The sequence below is a fragment of the Cyclopterus lumpus genome, chromosome 12 (assembly GCF_009769545.1).
Source record: "Cyclopterus lumpus isolate fCycLum1 chromosome 12, fCycLum1.pri, whole genome shotgun sequence".
Lineage (NCBI taxonomy): Eukaryota > Metazoa > Chordata > Actinopteri > Perciformes > Cyclopteridae > Cyclopterus > Cyclopterus lumpus.
The window spans coordinates 10,128,252-10,147,314 of record NC_046977.1 but is presented as its reverse complement, the minus strand read 5'-3'; the positions used below and the strand labels follow the sequence as shown (position 1 = coordinate 10,147,314).

The following is a 19,063-nucleotide window of genomic DNA, read 5'->3' as shown; positions in this document are numbered from 1 at the left end:
TGCATAATTCAACCTTATCCACCGGAGCCATTTGGTTCCTCCTCTTTGAGGAGAGAGGGACGCCAGAAAAAAAACGACTTCATCAAGTAGCTGCCTTCTCGGTGGTGCCTGCAATTGTTTAGCAATGCCCTTTTCTCTCGTAGGAAGAACTTGCAGACAGTAGCGGGGGAACAAGCAGGGGAAGGATGCATTTAAAGCTGGATGTGTGCTGCATTCAGGGAGATTCGGCAATAATAGCAGCTCTAGCAGAAACAGCGAGTGCGGAGGGCCTGGGAAGCACCCAGCCCCACTATCTCCTCCTTTTCCTCCCCCCCTGCAGGACCATGCTTGCGTGAGGGATGAGGCTGTGCACAGGGACACCAGGCCAGAGCTGCGGCCTACTTCTCACAAGAGCCGGTCTCTCGACTGCAAGATCTGTGAACACATTGCCACCATCAAATCAGCATCTTTGGTACGCAGCTCTCTCGCTCTCTCTCTCTCTCTCTCTCTCTCTCTCTCTCTCTCTCTCTCTCTCTCTCTCTCTCTCTCTCTCTCTCTCTCTCTCTCTCTCTCTCTCTCTCTCTCTATCTTCCGTTTGCATGAAGAAGAAAAAAACCCCGCTGGTGCTCGCGCGTGTGTGTGTTAGTGTATGTGTGCGTGTATGCGTGCAGCCGGCGGGAGGTGAGGAGGGGAGGGAGGGGTGTCTGTGTTCTCAGCTGTACATCTGTAGTCATGGCAACCAGATCCTGTTAATGGATGTCATTTTTTTTCCATCCTCAGCTTCCCTCTCTGCCTCTGCTTTTATGTGTGTGCAACGCATTTATATGTATTCCATATACATCTCTGCCCTAATGCACATTACCAGCGAGATTTAGTTTTTGTCAGAATGGTGCATTTCCACATCTTCTCTCATGCCTGTCTTAAATAGTAATTTTACAGAATGGTCTTGAGCCTAAGAGTGGTATTATATATTATACATTTTACATTTATAACGTGATTGATGGATTCATTCATGTTGCTTTATAGTATTAAGAGTTGACTCTAATCAAGAGTATGAATGGGATTAAACATCAGAGCCTCTGTATATTGATCATCTTTACCTCTTTTGTTCGACACTGATGCTGAAAGACATTGATACTGTCATCCCTAAAGGATTGTCAGATGTCTGTATCAACCCTTGTTAACTTCTTAGGTTATTGTGGATGTGTAGTAATCTGCAAACTGTTTACCTTCCAGTTTGCAGACCTGTCGTTTGCACTATACTGTATGTGGTCTGTTTGTAGGCCATAGCCTCTGACACACCAGCAGTCTGTCTTCCTTTGTCTCTCCTGATTTCTCCACAGTAGTTGCTTCTCTCTATCTGTTCCGTTTCGTTTACTTCCTGCTTCCTGTGTTCCTCGTAGGTCATCAGGTAGATCCAGGAGCATGAGCAGGACTTTGAGCTGCGGGAGCAGATGTCTGGGTATAAGCGCATGCGGCGGCAGCACCAGAAGCAGCTGATCGCCCTGGAGAACAGGCTAAAGGCCGAGATGGATGAGCATAGGCTCCGGTTTCAGAAGGAATTAGAGACACATGCGAACAACACTTACATTGAGCTGGAAAGACTGGCCAAACGCCACTCTGCTCAAACAGACAAAGAGGTAAAGCCTTAACCACTGATTTAATTCACTTCATACCAAACTACATCACAAAATAGATAAGCGATCATTAAAGGGTGTTCATTTAAACATCTGTTCACAGATGAAGTCCGTTGCAGCTGAAGAGAGGAGGATCCAGCAACAGATTGTTGCTCAGCAAAAAAAAGAGCTGACTACTTTCTTAGAGAGCCAGAAAAAGGAGTACAGGCTTTGCAAAGACAAGATCAAAGAAGTAAATATCACCAAAAAACAAAAATGCAATGTTTATTTATCCCATACGCCATATCTTCTCAACGTGAAACACGTTTTCTTGCGCCTGCGTTACAGGAGATGAGCGAAGACCCCGGCACACCAAAGGAGGAGAAGCAGGAGCGTCTGTCCAGGCACAAAGAAACAATACAGCGCTCCCAGGCGGAGGAGGAGGCTCACCTGTTGGCCCAGCAGAGGCTGGTCTACGACCGGAGCTGCAGGGCCCTCAAACGCCGGAGTCTGGTCAGGAAGCAGGAGTTTGAACAGGAGCAACTGAGAGAGGTAATGTGGTTCACCGGCATCACAGGACGGAAGGTGTAATCACACTGTGCAGACAATCTCACAATGAAATACCTCGATTTTGGATATCACTGTTGGTGTTTTCAGAAGCCGTTTGGACGCAGAACTATTTTGTGAAATAATCGCTGTCGTGATGACGAAATCAATACTGATCAATCAATCAAAAATGTCATTGATTTAAATGCACAGGATAATGCTACAGTTAATTATTTTCATTATGAATGAATTGTTTGATTACTTATGCACCCTAAATTATTTAACTGACTTTCTAAACATCTAATGGTATTAAAAGTACATTTTTATGACATGTAACAGAAAAAAACTGCAAATGCTCACATTGGGAACCTGAAACTTTAAAAGTACATTTCCCCAGTGGGAACGGGTGTTGACAAGGCGGTGGACATGGTGGACTTCAGAGCAAGCCACATCATGCATAACAAAATGGCTCCTTCCCATCCTACAAAACATTTTCCGTTTTGGACTTTAAATGATATTTTTCTAACGCTTCAAACAAGAATGTAGAATTGGGCAAAATGGGGCCACCATAACTAACATCATGAAAAATGCACTTTTATGAAATACAACATGAACAGGTAAATTACAGGTAAATGGAGCATAGCCACTAAATTACATGCAACAATTATAGTGTGACTACTGTTAACACCATCATTTCCTAATTGAGCTCATCAAAAGACGAGTTACTACCTCGGATACACAATTTCTTTGGGAAACTTTGTAATTGTTACTTATTTTAGAAGACAGTACTTCTATGAGAAGAAATATCAACAAAAAGAAGAAAAAAAGATCAGGACCTAAGCTGAATTTGCACATGTTGTCATTAAAAAGGACATTACATCAAACTTGTTGTCCCAGGAGCTGAACAAGAAGAGGACCCAGAAGGAGATGGAACATGCCTTGATGATCCGGCAGGACGAGTCCACCCAGGACATGGAGCGCAGGCAGCTGCAGATGCTGCACAAGCTGCGTATTGAACTCATGCGGCTGCAGCACCAGACAGAGCTGGAGAACCAGGAGGAGTACAATGGCCGGCGGCAGAGAGAACTACACAGGAAACACACTCTGGAGCAGCGGCAGCAGCCCAGAAACCTCAAGGTGCCTGAGACTTTCTCCTTCCAACTATGGGGTTATCTAGAGAGTTGAAACAAAAGTTTGTTTATAGAGGGGATGAGACATGTTTCGACGGGAAGAATACATCATGGGTTTGATATGAAGGCTCTGTAGGTACTGTACATCGGCCCCCTCTAATATTCTGCACTTCTGATTTTCGATTTGCCCAAAATTGACCTTTTACTCTTATTCTAAATTGCCGATCAGAAATATGTCGAAAACTGCTTTTTCCAAAAAACATTTTTGATATCTTTTTCACAAATTGTCATCTTTTCTCCTACCTTAGTCTATTGAGACTTTTGTTTTGTTTTATCCAGAGTTGAGAAGTGAAAGCTCACCCTCTGGATGCAAAGTGAAATGTTCAATGTCATTGCAAGAAATAAATAAATAACTCTGGTAATGATCTCATTTTTTCTCCACTTAATCCATTAAACATTAAACATCATTAACATGACATTGGTAGGTGAAATTAAATGCATGCACGTTGTTTGATTGTAAGTCAAACTAGGAGAGATATTTCAAGAGAGTCATTTAGCCAACTGTTAACTGCTTAATATTTTGCATCAATGTTAAAGTCAAAATGCACCGGTAACAACAATTACCTGTGATCGGGTGCCTTTTGTTTGTCTTCCTCTTTCAACTCTCTGCAGATGCTGGAGATGCAGATCAAGAAACAGTTCCAGGATACTTGCAAGGTACAGAACAAGCAGTACAAAGCTCTGAGGAACCATCAGCTGGAGGTCTCTCCAAAAGGCGACCATAAGATTATCCTGAAGAGCCTAAAAGAGGAGCAGACACGCAAGCTGGCCATACTGGCCGAGCAGTACGAGCAGAGCATCAACGAGATGATGGCTTCACAAGCGGTACGAGGATCCTGAAGCATCTTGTCATGAATAGCAGAAGTGGGCCCCGTTCATCATTTGTATGTTGTATATTTATTTCCACAAGACATTTGCTCTTCACTTCAGACTAATGGTAACGGTCACAATTACGTGCATCGACTATTTTACAACCTCATCACACACATTTGCATTTTTAGAGCCCTCACATTGTTGACCTGTAGTTAGATAAACAAGCTATGCTGGTTGTTCATGTGTTTGTAACTACCTCCGTCTCGCTGGGTCTCTAGATGCGATTAGACGCAGAGCAGGAAACAGAGTGCCAGGCGCTACAGCAGCAGCTGAAGCAGGAGATGGAGCTCCTGGACGCCTACCAGAGTAAAACTAAGTCACAGATGGAGACCCAACACGAGCGAGAGCAGCAGAAACTTGAGCAGAAGGTCTCCATCCGTAGAGCGCACCTTGAACAGAAGGTAGGTTTCAGATTGAAGCCGTTCTAAAATACTTTGACTCCGTTCTGTATGAAGCAATGACCCCCAGATAGGTAGATACATGTCCAGAGACACACCTGTTGAACGCAGCAGCTTTGATGGGATTTATTTCTACAAATCATTGCACCGATATTGACCACAAACACAAATGTGTCCAGGGGAAGACGTCGGGGTCAGTTTCCTGGATAGGCAAGTTTGTAGTTGGGAAGGAAGTGGGCGGTTCCTCCCAACTCCTTGTGTTTGGTTGCACAGTTGATGGTGATGTGTCACTTTGTCCTGTGGTCATCGCTGACAGGTGACTCTAGAGCTCTGCAGCTTTCCTCAGGTCAACAGGGGAGTATGAAAAAGAGCACTGCAATGCAGCAGAAAACTGGGCAATAAAAGCAAATTGTTTGTTATAAATTGTTTGTTGTCAAAACGTTGCACATGGGGTGGCGGTTGAGGAAAAGCCATGGGTCCATTTAAAAAGTACCAGGCCTTTATTATTAAATGCTATTTGTTTTGTTTACATTTGCATTATTCTAGTCATTGTTATGGGGTACCACAGACCCCATCGCTGCTGTACGATAGCAAAATCAAGTTTTTTGTTACATTTTTCATTGCCATGCTGGTGATATGGGCCTCGGCTGGCCCACCACTCATATATTATTGCATGGATGGTCAGGACATTCTCTCAGGATAAGATGGTCAACACCAGGTCAAACATCTAACTTCTCCAACTGTACTTAACTTTAACTTGTGCCTCAACTGTACATTGGGTTTAGGGCTAAAGTTAGCATGTTCAGATACATTAAGATGTTGAACAAGGTCATCTTTAGCATCAGCATGTTTACAGTGACACTCATAGAAAGTGAAAAGAAATTTGGTCATCGAGGAGTGTGTAGAAAGGGAAAAGGGCTCGTCCACTAGGGAGCATTAGCCAGTATACTGTACTGTAAAGTATTCAAGTGGACATTTCATTATGATGAGAGTGCAACTGGTGATTCAGTTTATTATCAATTAGTGCCACGTTCATTTTCTTGTTTAGACTATAAAATGTCTGGAACATTTTAAAGAAACTTTTACAAATTGGTCCCAAAATCCCCCCCCCCCACACACACACACAAATGATTTTAAGTTTACGATCACATACTGTGGGACAAAGACATTCCCCACATTTGAGGCTGGACAAGGTGATGTCTAGAAAATGTGTTCTCAAAAAAATTATAAATAATGAATGCAGAATAGTTTAATGCTGATGAAGGTGACCCTAAAGGAAAACACACCACTGATTGTACGATAAATTCTTTAGGAAACATCAATATCTCTACTACATTTCCTGTGAATCTGGATAATAACTGTGACATCTTACTGTGAACGTGTTGGTGTTATTGACAACAAAGCTGCATCTCTAGCAGGGCAAAACAGGAGCTTAGAGTTAGAGTCCACATGACGAAATAACCACCATCGTGTTTTTTCGATTACAGATTGAAGAGGAACTGGCTGCACTTCAGAAGGAACGCACTGAAAGGATCAAGCACTTGTTGGAGCGTCAGGACAGAGAAATGAACACTTTTGACTCAGAAAGTAGAAGCCTCGGCTTTGGGAGCCTAGAATCTCTGGACTTCCCCAAAGAAGACAACAGATGAAAGTGGATTAATCTTTAGAGGACAACGTATCCGTGCCCTTTTTTGCGTCCACTTGACGGTTTGTCACGTCCACGGTGACAAAGCTGGATAACTTTCTCTATTGCTTTTCTTCTCTCTTAGATATTGCATCTTTGAATTGAGGTGTTACGTGCAATGAGAACTTCTTTTGTGAAAGGGGGGAAAAGTCAAACAAAAGAATCTACAACAACATGTCAATAAAAATCAAACCTAGTCAGTGTAACTCAAAACTTGTGTGTTAAAAATAACAGACTCTTTCCTCCATGCCATTTCCTCCTTTTGGTATGAATTGAATAAATCAGGAAATTTTAGTAAAATTGGCCCTTTGATATGTTTAAGTAGAGACCCATCATGTTCGTATGATGCTTAATGTGTGTGTTACATGGAGGGACAATGTGGAATGTGAGCTGCGGACTCCCCCGCGGTGGTAAGCTGCTTTGTCTTTTTTATTGGTTTTGTTTGATTTTGTTCTTTATTAATTTATGCTCTGAATGTGAATATTACTGTATGGGGTCACTGGAAAAGTCAGAGTTTATTCATTTTTTTATTTTATTTTGGTCATACTTCCATATTGTGCTTATGCATACAGTATACTGTGGTCCCTCACTTTTCTAGGCAACAGTTCTTACCCTTTCTTTTATTTAATATGTAGGGTCAATTGGCATTAGCTTGATCAATCTGTTTATCTTATCACAATTCAAGATCCCACTTGGTAAAACTGCTTATTATTGCATGCACTTTAAGGACAAATTCAGGTTGTGAAGTGAAGCATGAATCTGTCAGAGATTTTAGCTGTTTTGTAAATAAAAGCATTTTTTTTGTTTTATTTTCAAGCCTATGGATACTGGACATAAGCGCCATATTTGATATGATAATTTCACAAATGCCTTTATTTAAGTTGTGCCTGATGATTTTAGTTCCGTGTTTGTTATATCTATATTTTATTTACTGAGGCCGGCACCATTTTGTTTTGGTTTCATCCAAACGTGTGAATCATTTAATGTTCACTAATCAAAGTTCTTGTAAAGGAAAATGGTGAGAATTGTGCTGTATAACTTTTTATATGAATATTTGTACATGAGAATATAGCTAGAATATACAGAGACACTGGTCTATTAATGATAACAGAGCTTAACGATACAGATTTTGCTTCGTTTTTGTTTTATGATATAGAGATATGGTCAGACAATAGCTCAATATATGCTATGTCAAATCACTAGACTCTCAGATTGTATACATGGTGGTGGATGGAACCACAGACTTCTTATAATATCAGGACCACGATCTTTTAGGGATCAATGGTTCTACAAAAGCAAAACACAACATGTGAGTCCAGATTGCATTTGAGGAATTAGTGTCTAATGATAAGATTTACATATTTTTTGCCATGTTCATTATGGTCATTGAACAGGTTGCACAATGTTTCCATTAATCCTGAATGGAAAGATAATTGTTTGGTGCTTAATTTCTAATACCACCTTTAGCCTTGTAGTTTTTTGTCTTGGAGAGACGATTGATTTTTACAAAATGTAAACGTGAAGCATTTTGAAACCCCCTCTGAGTCAAAACACTACTAAGTTTTTTAAACACTCATGACATATTTAGAGTACCCCATGCAGTGAAACCCTCTAAAAATGAAGTATATGTATGAAAAAATAAATACTATTTTATCACAGGTCAGTTTTTGAAACATTGTTTAATGTGGTGGTCTTGAATGCAACCCCGTTATGTTTGGCAGGTATTTCTTCCCCTGTTTTTCTTTTCATTCCAGAGCCACAACTTGTGTTAATGTTTGGTTGTGTTCCTCACAGGGCTGAAAGGTGGAAGACGTCCCCTGAATTAGCAAAGTATTATTAATCGAGGAATATTATGACATCCTATTTCTGATGGCAATAGAACTTAAATGCTCTTGTTTTACACGTAGAAACCTACAATACTGAATTTGTTTGACCAGAGTGTGTTCTGAAGTTGAATGGCGCCTCCTGATTTTTCAGCTTTTTACATTTTCACAAACTTTCTGAAATTTGATGAAAAAGTTTCTCATATGCAGTAAGGCCTTTTGTCTGGTCACATATATTAATGAAGCCTTGCAGACAAATGGTTCCATAAAAAGTGCTATTGGGGTGCTTGAATAAGGTTTGCCTGAGCTTCAGAACAGTTATGAACCTTACAATTTGTGTGGATTTTAAGATTAGAAAGATGTATTTAGTTAAAATAAAGGGGACTTTCCTAAACAACCTTATTCACCATTTCCTGTGCAGTTCAAAGACAAAATAAAAGAGATTCTGTTGAAAAAACGAGTCTCAATCAACATCCTGCATCTTATGACAGTGCATTTCTCATTGTTTGTTGTTGAATTTCCTTGTAAAGCTCACTTATTTGGATGAAAGCTTTTCACTTTTGCTTTTCTTTGATGTGATGTGACGGCTGTGACCTACATTATGTCAAATGCTGTTTATTGTAATTTACTGTAAGTCTACAAACACACTTGCACATCAAAGATAACTTTAAACCACAACCTTGAAATGGGAACAGGAGGTGAGAGGGAAGTTACACTGCAGAGCGTCCACTGTTCTCGAGGCTTCCTTTTATTTCAGGGTAAACTTACTTGATTTAGGGTGTTGATTGGGGGCTTTTTTGGCCATGCTTGAAATGTAACTGTTGGCAGCAATGGGACTGTAGTTTATTTGAATTGTCGACGTCTGCGGCACCGTCTGCGGCACCATCTGCAGCCATTGCCCACCTCACCACAACCCCCTTTTTTATCCCCAGGGGCAATTGGAAAGCCCCGAGGATGGCAGTAGAGTGGTTAGCCTTTACCTGCTGTAGTGCTGACAGTGTTGTGGTACGTCGAGTTCCCCCTGTCTTTTCTCAAGTAGTCAGTTGTTTGACCGAGTTGTGGCAATCTCGGGTGCACGTCTGAAACAAAGACGATATTAACATCAAAAAAATGTGGCAATCAAGTCAGCTGTTTCCGTCCTGTGTGCTGACCTCTAGTTGACCCTGCATCAGACAGCAGGCTCAACCCATCATAGGGTGTCTCCAAGCAGAAGTGATCGTCATTTCTAGAAGTCAGTGGTGGTGACGAAGAAGAGATTAGACAAGACGTGAACAATCCAGTTTGTGTGACATATTCATAATTTACATAATCCTCCTGGTCCCTCCTCACATTAATCACTGGAGGATGCAACACCATCGTATGTTACGATGATATCATCCTCTGATAATGCAAGCCGGGCCTTCAGAAGCTTGACATTGTGACATGATGACATTGACTTCTTGCTTAATTTAGCTATGCAGACCCTCTCTTTTACGTACTTGTAAAAGTTTCTGATTGAGAAATACATTTCCTGTGACAGCTTCCTGCTTAAATGGCCCCAAGAAAATATCGCTGCAAAAAGACACACATGGTCTGAGGGGCAGTTGGTAATTGTTATGACTCAACTCTGTATCAAAAGGAAGAGAAGGTGGCAAAAACAGTACTTTATTGGGATTATTTTCTATAAACTGTGTCAAAGGGTATGCTTACCTCAGTTTTTAAACCATTTGTATGTCTGACACGGTTTTCTAAATTCAGCAGATTATTGTTCTCAAGTGATTTAAATATATCACATTTCTAGTATTTTTTTCCATGCTCAATAAAAAAGGAAGTGCCATTAAAATACTCTGTGCTACACTGCATGGCTACTACTACTACTACTACTACTACTACTACTACTACTACTACTACTACTACTACTACTACTAATAATAATAATAATAATAATAATAATAATAATTAGACAACACCCCAACATGTCTGCTCCATGGCCAGACATGTAGGGACGTTACCCACTTGGTCTCACATAGAGGGAAGAAAAAAAACAAAATTCAACTGAAAAAAGGACATTCTGGGAAATTTGGTTGCCTCACAAAGTGCACGTCATTTCCTCCTATGACAAATGTGTGGTTTCTGTCTTAAAAAAAAAAGTTTTAAAGGAGTGTGATTATGAGGAGTCCGTGCAATTCGCCTGTGCTTCTGAGAGAAGAATGAATGGGCATGTAAAGAGTATGCGTTTTCAACAGTTTATGGAACCAGCAACAAGTAAGTTTCAATACGTCTACTTTTCTATACAAATATACAAAATAAATTGCATCTTTTCTTGGCATTGTGCGGGCTCCAGTGGTTATTGTCAGTGCCCAAAGGCGTTGTGAAACTAACTGAAGCGTGAGATTCAACTTAACTACTTCACAGTTTTTGGAACAGGGTCTAGTTTTATTTTGATGGAGTGAATTGTTTTTTATATTGTCCAATATTTAAAGAGACTGGCAATGTTTGTTGACATCTAAACACACTTTAACTACAGTCTATGGTTCTATAAAATGTCTGAACTGGTAATATAGCAAACTTCTGGTGTCCTTTTTCCGCTTGCTGAATATTTGCAAAGTGGAAAATCTATTGCAATCACTTCTGCCTTACACTTATGGCTTTGAAATGAGGTTCCCCTCACCACTGGGATGTTGGATAACCTTAACTGACCAGTTCCTTCCTCCGCAGCATTACTCTCTCTCCTGCTGGTTATGGCTGTTGATTCAACAAGAATCGTGGCCGCAAGCAGAAACCAGCAGTGTGGGAATTCTCTGCAGCAGACTTTGAAGCTAACCAGACTGGTACAGAGGGAATCTGTCAACCTAATCAAAACATATGTAAGTAGAGGTTTAAACATGCTGTATCTTAGTTTGCCATGTTACATCCTCAGCTGCTCGTTCAGTGCTCCGCCCTTGTACCTTCTTTTACAACATAAAATGCCTGCTGTTCACGGTTCTCTTGAAGAATTAATATCTGATCTTTTGTCTTACAGAAAGCCTCTCAAGGAGAAATGGCAGAACACTTGTGCAAGGCGTCAGTTAACAACGTCCCTGACCCCAACATCTCCGGCCTGGAGCCCTCGGAGAGGCTCTTGAGCATCTACACACATCTCCAAGACTTCTTCCCGCATTTCAAACGGGTGTACGAGCAGCAGACGGACTTACAGTCAACCACGAGCCCGCTGCTGAGAGAGCTCAGCCATCTCAACGCGAGCAGCAGGAACCTGGCTGACCTCATAACCAGCTTCTATCGGAGCCTCTTCCCGAACCTGCCAGTGCCAGAGCCAGCAGGGGGGCCGACAACACTACCCCCATCTCAGAACGTCTTCCAGCAGAAGGTCTACGGCTGTGTGGTCCTGAAGACCTTCAAGGAGTTGCTGTCAAACGTTCCTCGAGAACTGAGGACTCTAAAAAGCAAAGTTTGCAGGAGGATACAAATATACACACTCTTCTGAGGATGACCTGAGGCTGGCCTAAAGACAGTCAGTTTTCAACAACACAATTAAAGACTTTAAAAGATAAGTGAGTATGAAGGTGGCTGGTACATCAATGTAATTTGGCCTATTTATGGTATTTAATAATTATAATTTTATAATTTAACTATTATATTTATTTTCTTGTTTCCAATAAGAGGAAAGCTGTGAAAAGATCAGGAGTGTGTTATGTGTATTTAATTTGTATTATATGTTGTGTAAGGTTCTACTTCACAGGTGTATTATTATCATTATTAAAAGATATTTTGCAACTGTACTTCTTCATGATCTTAGTCTTCATTTTTTAGAGTGGTTGCATCACAAATGTACAACATAGCAACACAGGACTTTCTGAAAAAAGGACAAAACATCAACAACTGATTTTCATGCTGATTTCATTGCTGGACTCAATTTGAAAAACAATATATATTTGTTTCTGCACTTAAGAAAAAAATAGTGTTATTTGGGCTGGCTGGATCATGTGCAGAATAAGTCCATCAAGATGGGTTAAAAGAAAATCAGGAACCTGCTGAGACGCTGACTGTGTGATATCAGCTCAGAATGACGCATGTGTTTAACACAAGGCAGTATCAGATAGGAAAGATTTCATGAAACTGGCGGGCTGTCTGGCCAGTCACAAGGTGTGGGAGTGTGTGGCTCAGATAACTTGCCTCCTCATATAGATGGAGACACAAGTGTGTGAAGGGTGCGATGGGGAAAACAGGAGAAGTTAAGAATTCTGCAGAAACCCCCTTTTTTTAAATAGATGAATAACAGACACTGCACACAAACGTTTCATCTATATATACACACACATATAGGTATATATATATATGACATGGATACCAAATAATTTAGTTGGAATGAAATAATACTTCACTGAACTTTCCTCAGATCACAAGTTCTCAGGAAATGGAAGTAGATGAGGGATTCACTCTGGGTCATGAATCAAGTTCCCTGTTATAACTCTGCTTTATTTAAACACAGAGGGTACCTCAGGGCAACAATCATTCACTCAGTTATTTGAACTACCTACTCAATGCTTTAAAACACCACAGAAAGCTATGACGTATACCACAGCAGGTATAGTATTTGGGATATGCAAACGCCTTAGACCTCCCTGTAAAACACTCTGATTTCACCTGAAGTGGAATAACACCAGATAACCTGCACCATTTCAACAGCAACACAGAGATTATTGTGCAAACCCCAACAGAACTGGACAGGTCTGGAGATTGAACCCAGGACCTGGTGTAGTGTCTGTAACCGCAGGCCCACCTGTCATCAATTTAAAGCACTAGTGAAATGTGTGGACTTCTCCACAACTGCAATGCAATAAACGACTGATTCCAAGGTCACAAATATATGTTGTTTTCTTTTGTATGGTGATCCGATTGAAACGAGATTAAACACTAGTGCAGTCCACACACTCAGTTCCACTTTTGTTAACGGATTTACTTTGATTATCCTTTAAATGTTACACATGATAATCTGTTCGCATGAGAGGTAAAACTTTTGAGGGTTACTTATATATTATATTAGAATATGTCTAAAGTAGACTAGAGTGCAGAGACTAAGTTAGTTTATGGTATTGTGATCTTAAAACTCCCATGTAGTCATACTTGGAAACTATACCACAATGATTGAATGCAACAACACACCTCTATTACAAAGCCAGGTGAATAAAACCTCTAAAAGAAAATATTATATACGAATATAAATACTTCTAATTCAGTCCACAGTTTGGTAGAATTACTGTATGAAAACGACTCCAAGAGGTCACAGACTGATGTAAAGTCTGAGCTGTGGTGTTTGATGACCAACGGTAAATTAACAGATTGCACAAAACCTGCATTCAGAGTTTAACATCTCAGTATTTCAACCATTCAGTCTGTTTCTTAATCTCTGCTTTGGTCCCGTCACCAGGCTAACTCAGGAGCCACTGATTGGCTAACAACAAATTGACACTTCACCACTCATTGCATGGATGATGAGTCTATAATTACAATATGATATAAGGATAAAAATGTATCAGCCTAGTAAAAATGGAGTCATGCCCGTTTTTTAAAATGTATATCTCAGTTTGATGCCCAAATATTCAATATGTTGTCATATTGTCACACAATGTAATTGATGATTTCTCCAATAAAGAAATTTGAAGGAGAACAAAAGTTTGCTTGCAGAACTTTCTGCAAGAAAGTGCACAGAAAAAAAGGTGAGGTTCAAAGTCTATAGAGGACATAGAATTATCTTTGGGAACTATCAATTTTTCCAAATTAACATTATTTCAAACCATTGATAATTTAGCCATGACAGTCTCTATGAATTGGTGTGCTAAACGTTTTAAATCCTCTTAAACATACTTATTAACCTGCTGTTATATGATGGATCCTGTTGCACATGTGCAGCAACATCTTTCTACATACAGAAATATGCTGAACTGAAAAGCTGAATGATATACAATGTGACTCTCCACCAACGGACACATGTAGGGAACCAAACCACCATTCCACATATGTTGTATTTTATTGCAAAATATGGACAGCTTTACAAAGTAAAAGCCTGAACGATACAATGACACAGACTGTAAAAGCAACACATCAAATCTTTCAATTAATGAATCAGAATCAGAATCTTTTAATAGCCAAGTAGGTTTACACCTACAAGGTGTGGTGCACCTGCAAAACAATAACCAAGCATGTACCATGTGTAAAAGCACTGCATTACACATTATTTTCATTATATGAAGTACTAAGAAAATAACTATAGAAATTAAGTGTAAATATCTCCATGAATCAGGTGCAGCAGGTTCATTATCATTTAACATCCTCTACATGTTTTGACCTGTAGGGGGCAGCATACACCCATGACTGAATAGAAGAATGAAGTGCGTCAGAAGTGTTGATGGGCCTCTTTGGACATTCTAGACCATCTATCATTATTCAATACAATATTGAAAAATAAAGTGTTAGTATACATTTAACAGAATAAACCGGTAATGATGAGGATAAAGTATTTGTGACAGTAGTATGAGCAGTATAAGGGTTGACTGATTCACCTCACCAATCTTTCTTAGGAAGTATCTTATCAGTTCTTCTGAAGGAAGACTGATAAGATACAGCTTTTTTTTTGCATGACAGCACTCTCATTTCCTTTTTATCAAAACGACACACCAGGAACTGAAGTCAGATCAGTTTCATCCGGCTTCATTATGCAAATGTAGTGTGCAGAGCATGCACCAATTGTCATTTTTGTAATTTGAATAAAAGGCATATCAAATGTACTGCTATTATTACAGCCATCTAGATATATTGTAAGATAAACCTTTATATCCCTGATAATTAAACATTATTGATTTATGGCATTGAAATTTGTAAAGGTTCTACAAGTATCAATATCTGCATGCATTGTCTGCTACCGAAGACATGGATATTTGACTATTGCTTTGTCCAACTACTAACACGCATATTGTTATTTGACTGGTTATCTCATATTATTGCGTCCCATCAAATAAGCTAATTCTACTACATCTACAGTATACATGTTTTCATTTGCATAGTTATTCAAACATGAATAAGGCATATTATTCAGTGCAAGCGACAAACTGGAAACAACAGATAGTGAAACTATAATCATGCGTCTTCAGAGTTTTCCCAGAGTCACTGCATAGTTTATTGTACCAGCCTCACTTACACAAGGTTGTTGTGTCCATGTTCAAAAAGCGAACGTACATTCTCGATTCAATCTCAAAGCCATTCAGCAACTGCAAAAAGAAAAGAGTTTTACATTGTTTAAAATGTATATTGCTGATAACGTCATCATCCTTTAATGTGGAAAGGTTGACTTTTTATTTGAATTTGCAAAAACAAAAAAATGACAAACTCACAAATGCACTTTCAAACTAGGGTAGTAATTAACTAAGAAAGTAGTTTTGTCAAACACATAGAATAGTGTATATTCTGTGTACCAACCTTGAGGAAATGCTCAAATGTGATTCCCTCATAGAACTCATCAGGTTCCTGCGTGTGAAAAAGTGAAGTTACAGAAGAACAATGACTCAAACTTTATGTCATCTTGAGCTCAGCTCACATACCATGTGACCCATTGAGATACTGGCCACTTCCAACATGGCGGCATCAGCTATGCTTTTGGCCGTGTCCTTCTCCATTGCCTCGCTGAGAGATAGCAGCTCCTCCACCACCTGGACAGGTGTGAACAAGTGGAAATACATTAATATTACGACAGTGGCTACAAGAATAAAATCCCTTACCTGAAGAGGCTTGAGGGAAGAAGATGTTAGTAGATAACTTCCATATATACAGAATCTGCATTTTGAATAACCTTCAAAATCCAGTCGAGAAGTTCAAATGATCCTGATAACAAACAGTCTCAGCTAACAGTTAAAAACCCACATGATGGACTCGTGCTGATTTCCTCGGAGGTTGCTGTAATCTTCACTGGTTATGTGACGAGTAAAGATATTTGCTCAACAGAAGTAAGCAGAGGCTTACGTGTCTGTATTCCTCCAGGGTTATCGTCCCATCGTTGTCCGTGTCATGCATGTTGAATAAAACTGCAGAGAAAAAAAACACGGCGAATCAGTTTAACAGCTGCGTGTCAATCGACAGATAATATCAAGCATGTGATCGTGTGATTTGAAGACGCTACATCTCAGTTTATCCCTCCTGACGCCCTCACGCTGATGCTCCGACATGTTCAGCGTCGGGGGCCTGAAATGGGACATGGTCACCAGAAACTCCTCGAAGCCGATCTCCTCGACAGTACCCTCGCCATTCTGACGAAAGTTTCTAAAGAAATAGAAAAGGGACAGGTGCAGTGCAGTTGTGACAGGAACAGGATGCAGATTATTGTGTTATCTCGCCCCATATGACAAGTTCAGGCAACTTTCAGTCCATCACCACTGTACCTTCTGTCAAAGAAGGCCTCTATGATTTGAGAACGGATGGGATTGCATTCAAGATCAGGGATTTTGCTGAAGTTTTCTCTCCTGAGGGTGTAAAGAGGATTTTAAGGAGTGGCTTATGGTGGATATTATCATTCTGGCTACACGTTTCAAGCTATTACATTAAGATGTAAAGCCTGCTAGGCAGGTTTGCACTTCTCAAGAAATTCAGTGAGCTGCCGGGCCACTTCGATTGAAGAATTAGACAAAATAATAACAAAAGAGAAACCTGAAGGTTCCATTGAAAAATTCACATTACACAGTATTTGAAAAATCATACATACAGCAGAGTTTCTTCGTTGTGGCTCAACTGCTTGAATCTGTTATGGAGGATTCCAATCTGCTCAAAAGAAACTGAAAACAGAGAAGAGGAATCTATTGTTACTATCTTGTGCGTACATAAATAGTGTAAGGCCTCCAAAAACAGGGAGACGGGAAACTCTTCAAACTCATTACAGTAACAATGTTGACATCTAAATAAGTTAGTTGGTTGCTAATCTGATTCTCTCACACGTTTGAAGCTATCAAGGCCGCATATTTGGACATTCATAATCTATGTAAAACTGGTTTTCTATTGTCTGTCACCTGCACCTAGGCCTCCACACCTACATGTTAATTAAAGTAGGCAATGTTGCAGAGAGCAACCCTCTTAAAGGGTCAACGCTTTCAATACAGTGTCTGGTCTATTATTAAATACGCCTTCCTCTGTATAGTTTCACTTCCATTAATCTACAATGTAAATTATTCATTATGCTGCCTGTGCACCACACAACCCGGCTTTCCTTAGATGTGTGTAATTATAGAGGAAACCAAATCAATAACACGGATGTCCAAAGTGTTGGGTTTCCCCTTTAAGATAAGACTTCAGATTTAAGTGACACTGAATTAAAAAACCGTGTTTCCGGTGCAGTGCGCTCGTGTTCACACACGTCCGACATGTCTCATAAACGCCAATGTAAACAGTAACGATGGCTACTCACAGCCCGTCTTCTCCGCCAGATCAACGTACTCTGGGTGACCCGGTAGGGACTGCAGCGCTCCCATACCTCGAAATAAGACCTTCCACCGGTCCGGTGTTAACGGGACCGGAGACGCGTGAGAAACGGACCGAAAGTGTTGTTATTGAAACGGATCTCAGCGCATCAGGTCCGCAGCTCTCACTTCTTTCCCTCCTGCGCGCTGGCAGGTCGCATCCTCTGCCGGCTACTTCCGCGAATAACGTCCTGATGACGACACACATTTAGGGACAACAGGCTGCCGTTTGAATTATTGACAGCGACTCGTTTATTAATTCAGAGGCTCGCAACCACTGACTGTGTTTGTTTGTACTGGACCGGCCGGGGAAGATGGAGAGTATAAGGCACACGCGCAGCTCTCAGATATCAACATACAGGCGCCAGCGGCTGAAAGATGAGAGATATTGTTTTGTTTTTCAATATATTGACGTTGGTCTCACAATGAATTCTGAGCAGCCCAACTTGTAATCCATGTAATCCACCCTGTTTTGAACTCTTATTTTGCAGCGAAATTGTGTTGAATCAAAACACACAAACACCCACAAAATATTATTTTTAAATGTTGGATATTTCAAGAATTCTTCATAAATTATTATTATGGAAAATACAATATTTTAGGATCTAAAGTGACTTCCAACAGAGACACCATCAGTAAACCAACTGGACCGAGATGTACTTCCTGTTCCATGTTGATTAGTTGACATATCCGTGATTTTTAATCTTAGTCAACTAAGATCGTTTTTTATGCTTTTTTCATGGTGAATGACTTATTTCCTCGAAACTAATGTGCACATTTTGGATAAAAACAAAATTTAAAGTGGTTCTTTTGTGTGATTCTTTGCAGAGAAACTCAGTTCTATAGATCTGTCGATTAATTAAACTAATCAATTCGTCGACAGAATTGTATATGACTGTTAGTCAAATTATAATTTCTTTGGTGAAGGACAACCCTAATTTTGATAGGTATATGGTCATAGCATATGTATGTATTCATATAATATTTTGCTGAGCACTTCAAGAACCTTTTTCATCCATATTGTCTTAAAAGGATGGCCTTCAAGATACGAAATGGTCCTTGAGATTGAACTTCCATGTCAAGAATTAAACCTTGACTCTAAATGACAGAAGTGTCCAGCATGTGTCGCCAGAGTGTCAAACTAAAACTTCTTGGGCTAAACTTGACAATTAGCATCGACCCAAATCTTCCTCCAACAGACTGCCCAGATATTTATTCCACTACACACGTTTTAATATCAGCTCTTGACAAGATAAAGCCTGAAGCAGAACATTGTTGCTGTTGGTTTAAACCATCAGCGGTGTTGTATTTCAGCTCACTTGTTATTGGGGCTAAATGAGGACTCAGCAGTTAGCAGCAGCTTTCTCTGTTTTGAGACACATAAGTCTCATTAACCACATGTCTTGCCCCAATGTTTCTCAAATGTCAGAAATCAAACAAACATAAAATACTAATCCAGTTAGTTATAATCTTGAAGA

General features: G+C 40.0%; 3 protein-coding genes across 3 annotated transcripts; 2 read left to right on the top strand and 1 right to left on the bottom strand.

Moving 5' to 3' along the window:
- The first annotated feature begins 1,391 nt into the window (after positions 1–1,391).
- taok3b (TAO kinase 3b) lies at positions 1,392–8,733 on the top strand. The gene is made up of 7 exons (XM_034547733.1): positions 1,392–1,619; positions 1,720–1,848; positions 1,944–2,147; positions 3,039–3,278; positions 3,944–4,156; positions 4,423–4,605; positions 6,090–8,733. Exons 1-7 carry the CDS (start codon positions 1,434–1,436, stop codon positions 6,249–6,251), a joined length of 1,317 nt encoding a protein of 438 aa, XP_034403624.1. The 5' UTR covers positions 1,392–1,433; the 3' UTR covers positions 6,252–8,733.
- A 1,487-nt stretch (positions 8,734–10,220) lies between these two features.
- m17 (IL-6 subfamily cytokine M17) lies at positions 10,221–11,867 on the top strand. The gene is made up of 3 exons (XM_034547628.1): positions 10,221–10,353; positions 10,807–10,955; positions 11,111–11,867. Exons 1-3 carry the CDS (start codon positions 10,299–10,301, stop codon positions 11,570–11,572), a joined length of 666 nt encoding a protein of 221 aa, XP_034403519.1. The 5' UTR covers positions 10,221–10,298; the 3' UTR covers positions 11,573–11,867.
- A 2,225-nt stretch (positions 11,868–14,092) lies between these two features.
- Positions 14,093–17,782, bottom strand: tescb (tescalcin b). The gene is made up of 8 exons (XM_034547445.1): positions 17,534–17,782; positions 16,838–16,907; positions 16,518–16,598; positions 16,259–16,398; positions 16,102–16,163; positions 15,684–15,791; positions 15,562–15,609; positions 14,093–15,353 (listed from the first exon to the last, which is right to left on the bottom strand). The coding sequence occupies exons 1-8, from the start codon at positions 17,595–17,597 to the stop codon at positions 15,276–15,278; spliced, it is 651 nt and encodes a 216-aa protein (XP_034403336.1). The 5' UTR covers positions 17,598–17,782; the 3' UTR covers positions 14,093–15,275.
- Positions 17,783–19,063: the final 1,281 nt, after the last annotated feature.